Source organism: Microtus pennsylvanicus, chromosome 3 (genome assembly GCF_037038515.1).
Source record: "Microtus pennsylvanicus isolate mMicPen1 chromosome 3, mMicPen1.hap1, whole genome shotgun sequence".
Taxonomy (NCBI): Eukaryota; Metazoa; Chordata; class Mammalia; order Rodentia; family Cricetidae; genus Microtus; species Microtus pennsylvanicus.
The window spans coordinates 50774679-50780803 of NC_134581.1; the positions used below are offsets into that span (position 1 = coordinate 50774679).

Below are 6125 nucleotides of genomic sequence, written 5' to 3' on the forward strand. Positions count from 1 at the left end.
TTCCACGCTGGTACCTTTCCACCCCGGGGCAATCCGGTTTCATTTAAAGCAGCACTTGCTTTAGTGCCTCCAAAGCCAGCTGTATCTGGAACAAGCAAGACCTGGATCGACCCTTCACTCCTCTTCAAACATCCCTCGGGTTCTCCACCCCTTTGCGCTCCCAGCTCCTCCCACCGCAAGCCCTAGAGCCTAATCCGGGCACGCGCAGAAACACCCCCAAACCTCAGTCCGTTAGAGGCGGTAGCGCGCGCAGCTCAGGCCAGCGGGACTGCCTCGGCCCAACCGGGCCTAGGGTACTGCTGATTTAATCTTCGGCGAAAAGAAATCCATATATCTGCTCTGCTCTAGCCTTGCCCCAAGAGATAGGTCAACGCCCCCACCCCTACCTCCCTGCTCCCACCTCCTCCTCCCGGTTATTTTTTCCGAATTAAGAAGGTGACTTGAGTCTTTCTTTCAAGCACTCTGTTAATATTGAAAAACGTGCGCTTGCATCTAAAGCGTGGCAGCCCAGGCGCCAGAGCCATTTCAATATTAATGAAATTGTTTAATCTCCTAAATTCGTCGTGTTTAAGTTACGTTTTGGTGAGTTATTGACCAGCTTCGAAACTGTGGTTAATGGAGTTATGTGAGTGGGTGGGAGGGTGGTGCGCGCGCGCGCGTGCTCGCAAGCTGGAAGGTCTTCTTAAAAATGCTATCACAGACTGATGCTCTACTGTCACTCAAAGTGCAACAAACTTCACACCAGAACTCTCAATCTCCTCCTGGAGGGGAGGGGGAGAAGAAAAGAGGCTTCCATACTTTAAAGACGGTTCTGTGTAGACTGTAGTAGATATTGAGTATTTAACACGATGGCGTGGGGTTCTTTTTAAACCCCAAAAGGCCAAGGAAAGTGCTGAAAAGCGTGGCAGCTCGTGGCTGGTACTCATTGCGTGCGTGCCGCTGGCCTGACTCACTGTTTATTTCGTAGCAGTTTTGATGATGATGACGACGAAGATGATGATAATGATAATAATGATTCATTTAATCCTCGCAAGGTATATCCGAACTCAAAGGAGCCAGCTACCCTCACCAGGCCCAAAGATCGGAGCCACGTTCCCACCTCCACCCAGAAAACTCGCTGGTCCTTCGCAGGTCTCATCCGGCGCTGTTTGTCTTTTCTGGGCGGTCTAAACTCTAACGAAACTATTCCCACGTAAAAGGAGGAAGGAGGAACTATAAAATGCTGACCTACTGACTTCTAGAAACCACCAGGCGTCCCAAGTACCTGGAGAAAGGAAGAGACACCCGTCCCCCCCCCCCCCCCCCCCCCGCGGATTAGACAAACTCAGGCCCTCCCCAGGTCTGCATGCTGCCTGTCTCAATGTCCCCTGGGCCTCCTTGTGCCCATCAAATTGCTAAGACTGATAAAGCCAAGACCTAGTACCTCCTCCGTTCTTTTCTTTTCCTTTAAACAAACAAAAAACAAAACTTGCACTTTGGCTTGAAGAGATGACTCAGCCACTAAATGCTAAGCTCACAACCAAATATATATATATATATATATATATATATATATATATATATATATATATATATATTCCTAACACATTCAAAACAGACTCTTCCGCCCAGCTGTCCGAATATTTATGTCGATATGTGTCTATTAACCTTATCACCTTTTTAAAGCGATATGCTTTGAGTGTGCAGCTTTGAGACCAAATCAAACTTCGACCTGCCTCTTGCAGGACTCAGGGGTGGTGGCGGTGGGGCGTATGTTTCCATTCTAAAACCCATCCAACCAATCCTGGGCAGTGCCAAGTAAAGTATAAGGGTCGCCCTTCAAGAGAAAGCCTGTGCTAGAAGTTAGCTAACAATACAAACCCGATACAATGCGGAGGAAACAACACCCCAGCCGAGCAATTTCCATGTCAAACACCGTCGGCGCCGCAGCTAGCTCAGAGCGTTAATGGTCGCCTGGTTCCCGGCTCTGCGGTGCGCCGGTCCGCTCGTACCTTCCCAACGCTCATACCGGAGGGCGCTTCCCGCTCCCCGCGGGCGGCAGAGGCTCTTCCCGGGTCGCCCGGTCTTCTGCTGGAAGTGATTCCTATTGGCCAAGGTGTCCATGTAAATAGGTGTGAAAGAAACCAGCGCTGGCCAGGCTCTCTCCCTTCTTCCTCAGTCCCCTCCCTCTGCAGCCCCCGCTGCCCCCCTCCTCTTCCTCCTCCCAAGGCGATTGTCATACGATAGCTAAGAAGTGGCACATTAATGAAGCGCCGCTACAGGGGTCTTTTCTGTTCCTGTCACCGCTTAAAACTATCAGATGTTTCGAGGGTGGACATGGAGGCAGCCACCTAGCTCAGCGGAGCAGCGCACGACACAGCAGCGTCCTCTGGATCCCCGAGGCAGCGGCAGCTGCCACTGTCCGCTCCAGCACTCGGCAGCCCAGCTTCGTCTCCCCGACAGGACGCACCACCCAGGAGCGCCACGGAGCTCTCCCTGCTGAGCCCAAGCCAGGCTCGCAGCTAATCTCTCCGGTCCCTGACGCTGAGCTCCGCTGGCGCGCAGGAAGGGACTCCGGCACCAGCTGCACTGTCCCGGATGCCGAACGGCAACTTGGAACAACTTTAAGGTGAGCATCTATCTATCTATCTGTCCCCTCCCCTGAATCCAGGTTCTACTTACTTTCCCGCAACTCTCGCCCCCACCCAACCCCCGTGGTCCTCCCCTCTCCACATCTGCAGGCTGGGTCCATTCAGTTTGGTGGGCAAAGTTGCTGGCACCCGAATCCTGATTACTGCCCCCCCCCCATATCTATGACTCGGCCTGAGTGACCTCGCGGGTGTCTCTGCACCCCTGCTGCCCTTCTCCTCCATCACCTTCCCCTTCTCAGATCCGACCATTCCTCCAGTCCGTGTGGACTCTGAGCAAGTGGGCAAGCGAGAAGATGCCTCGGCCGGGCCGCAACACGTACAGCGACCAGAAGCCGCCCTACTCCTACATCTCGCTGACCGCCATGGCCATCCAGAGCTCTCCGGAGAAGATGTTGCCGCTCAGCGAGATCTACAAGTTCATCATGGACCGCTTCCCCTACTACCGGGAGAACACGCAGCGCTGGCAGAACAGCCTGCGCCACAACCTCTCCTTCAACGACTGCTTCATCAAGATCCCGCGGCGGCCGGATCAGCCAGGAAAGGGCAGCTTCTGGGCGCTGCATCCCAGCTGCGGGGACATGTTCGAGAATGGCAGCTTTTTGCGGCGCCGCAAGCGCTTCAAGGTGCTGAAGTCTGACCACCTGGCGCCCAGCAAACCAGCGGACGCCGCACAGTACCTCCAGCAGCAGGCTAAGCTGCGGCTCAGCGCGCTGGCCGCCTCCGGCACGCATCTACCGCAGATGCCGGCAGCTGCCTACAACCTGGGCGGTGTGGCGCAGCCCTCCGGCTTCAAGCATCCCTTCGCCATCGAGAACATCATCGCGAGGGAGTACAAGATGCCTGGGGGACTGGCCTTCTCTGCCATGCAGCCAGTTCCCGCTGCCTACCCGCTCCCCAACCAGTTGACTACTATGGGCAGCTCTCTGGGCACAGGCTGGCCACATGTATATGGTTCCGCGGGTATGATCGACTCGGCCACTCCCATCTCCATGGCGAGTGGCGATTACAGCGCCTATGGAGTGCCGCTGAAGCCTCTGTGCCACGCCGCGGGCCAGACACTGCCCGCCATCCCGGTGCCCATCAAGCCCACGCCGGCCGCAGTGCCCGCGCTGCCCGCTCTACCCGCGCCCATCCCCACCCTGCTCTCGAACTCGCCGCCTTCGCTCAGCCCTACTTCCTCGCAGACAGCCACCAGCCAAAGCAGTCCTGCCACCCCTAGCGAGACACTCACCAGCCCGGCCTCCGCCTTGCACTCGGTAGCGGTGCACTGACCCAAGAGAAGCTGGGGCTCCCTCTCGGTCACCTCTACACTACCCCTCTCACCACTTCTCCGGGTCCAGCCCTCTCCAACCTAGAACCGCTATCCTGACTTGCCCATTCCACCTTCTTTCTTCAATCCTCTCTCCTAGGAGAACTTTTGGTTTTGAACCCAGAAGACAAACCATAAACTTGCCAGAAGGCGCGTGAAAGTTGTCTTCGCCGTTCCAGGGCACCAGAGAACATAGGGGCTAACCCAAGCCAAGCGGCCCCTCCAGAGTCCCAGCAGTGCACTCCCATCCGATAGGCAGGACACCCTGATTCCCTCCTGCGCGGAGAAAACACAAACAAAATGAAAAAGCGCGTCTTCTGAGCTTGCACCGGCGGGGACGTAGACTCCGCGCAATTTCAAGACCAGAGACACTGCTCGAGAGTGAAGCTCGCCAAGGTTGCAGCTGCACAGCAAGGGCCCGATCTTAGCTCCTGAAAATCTGTGGCCACAGACTCACTAATCCTCCGACAGGCTCGCCTCCGCCCTTCAGGCCGGGATGGGCGGAACTCTGCTTCCCCAGGCTGCGGCCCAGCCACCCGGGCTTCTACGGAAGATTATTTTTCTTTCCTTCTGGGTTTTGTTTCCGGCCAGAGGCTCCCTTAGCTGGGAGTGAGGAGAGAGGCTGCTAAACTAGAGGGGACTCTTGTCCTTCACAAATGCAAAACACAGCTAGAAGTCATCGTTATTGTTTACAAAGCGTGCGGTTAAAAAAAATGTAAACAGTGAACTTGAGCCTCTGCCTGGCTAGGCGGGCGAGGGGGCAGAGTCCTCTTTACAATTACCTGTTGTAATGTGAATGTTTACTCTTCTGGCCAGCTTTGGGGAGGGGGGAGGGAGGGGGAGAATGGGGAAGTTAATTGGGATGTTAACTTTCTTACTATTTAGAGACCTTTTTAGCTATTTATTTTGATGGGAAAAAAAAGAAAGAAAAAGAGAAAAGAAACGTGAACTAAGCCCAAAAAAGAAAGCACCTAGGGCAAGTGGGGAAGAATGTAGATAAATCGACTGGGAACGTGAAGGGGGGGTGGATGTCAACAGAGACGTCCCCTGGACAGATCTTTCTGTTAGAAGAACTTCTCCGTGAAGCTAAAGGGCTGCAAAGAGTTGTAAATAGGAATGATTTACACTGTGTAAAATGCACTTTGGTTTGGTATGTTCCTTTTAGCGTCTTAGGTAATTGACTGAAACAAACAAAAACAAACAGACAAAGAACAACCCGACAGTTGTTCCGGTGTGACCTGCTTAATTTAAAAAAGAAACTGTAGTGTCGTCCAAGCTGTGAAAAAAAAATTTCCTCTTTTTATTTTTCTTCCTCCCTGCACAGAATTCGCATGGCATTTTAAATATTGATGTCCTTGTTCCCAGCATGCCCATTTTAAGACAGAGTTTTAAAAAGGTGTCTACATTAAATTATGACCTAGTCTAAATAATATTTTCTCATTAAAATATGTAAATTCAAATTTTGTTAAGTTGTGCGTATTTTTGAAGACTTGCAAACACATCGTCTGGGGGGGTTGCCATTTTTAAATCATGCTGTGCAAACAGAGAAACCTCATTCGCCTTTGCAGGTGTAGGGGGGATTATCCTAGGGGGGGACCATGGAAGACTTTTGTGCACAGGGGGGAGGGGGAGGCCAAGTATTTCAGATGCAAACCCTGGGCACAGGTGCAGCGCTGAAGGAAGCACTGAACACCTGCGATACTTCCTGTGTCTTAAGCGTGCACTTGCATCCAGGGGAGACCGGTGCGGAGTTTACAAAGTACTCCCAGGCTGGGTTTCTCAGTCCTTGACCTGATGCCTTCCTCTAGGCCTTTAACACACTGCCCTGTCGTGGTTGACATTTCTTTTCTCTCAGAAATCACTGAAGGTTCCCCTTCCAGGTCAAGAAACCTGTCTACCTTGCACTGAGTAGATGTCTTCCAGTCCTTCCGGTGAGAATGGGGGAAAGTAACTAGAGGCATTTATTTTCAGGTTGTGAATGAAGTGTCTTTAAACGCCTGCCTCTAACTATTTGCTTTCATTCGTTCTGTGGTTTTTTCCTCAAAGAATTAAAACGTACCAAGAATTTATGGTTCAAAGCTAATTGACACTTGGTTTGAAGGGGGTCACAATATTTTCAGAGTAAGATGTGTATTCAACTGAAGAAGTTACAAGACAAAGAGAAACTTAAATGGTGATTAACACTT

General features: G+C 52.4%; 1 protein-coding gene across 1 annotated transcript; it reads left to right on the forward strand.

Moving 5' to 3' along the window:
• The first annotated feature begins 2228 nt into the window (after positions 1-2228).
• Positions 2229-5396, forward strand: Foxb1 (forkhead box B1). The gene is made up of 2 exons (XM_075967755.1): positions 2229-2608; positions 2870-5396. Exon 2 carries the CDS (start codon positions 2924-2926, stop codon positions 3899-3901), a length of 978 nt encoding a protein of 325 aa, XP_075823870.1. The 5' UTR covers positions 2229-2608; positions 2870-2923; the 3' UTR covers positions 3902-5396.
• Positions 5397-6125: the final 729 nt, after the last annotated feature.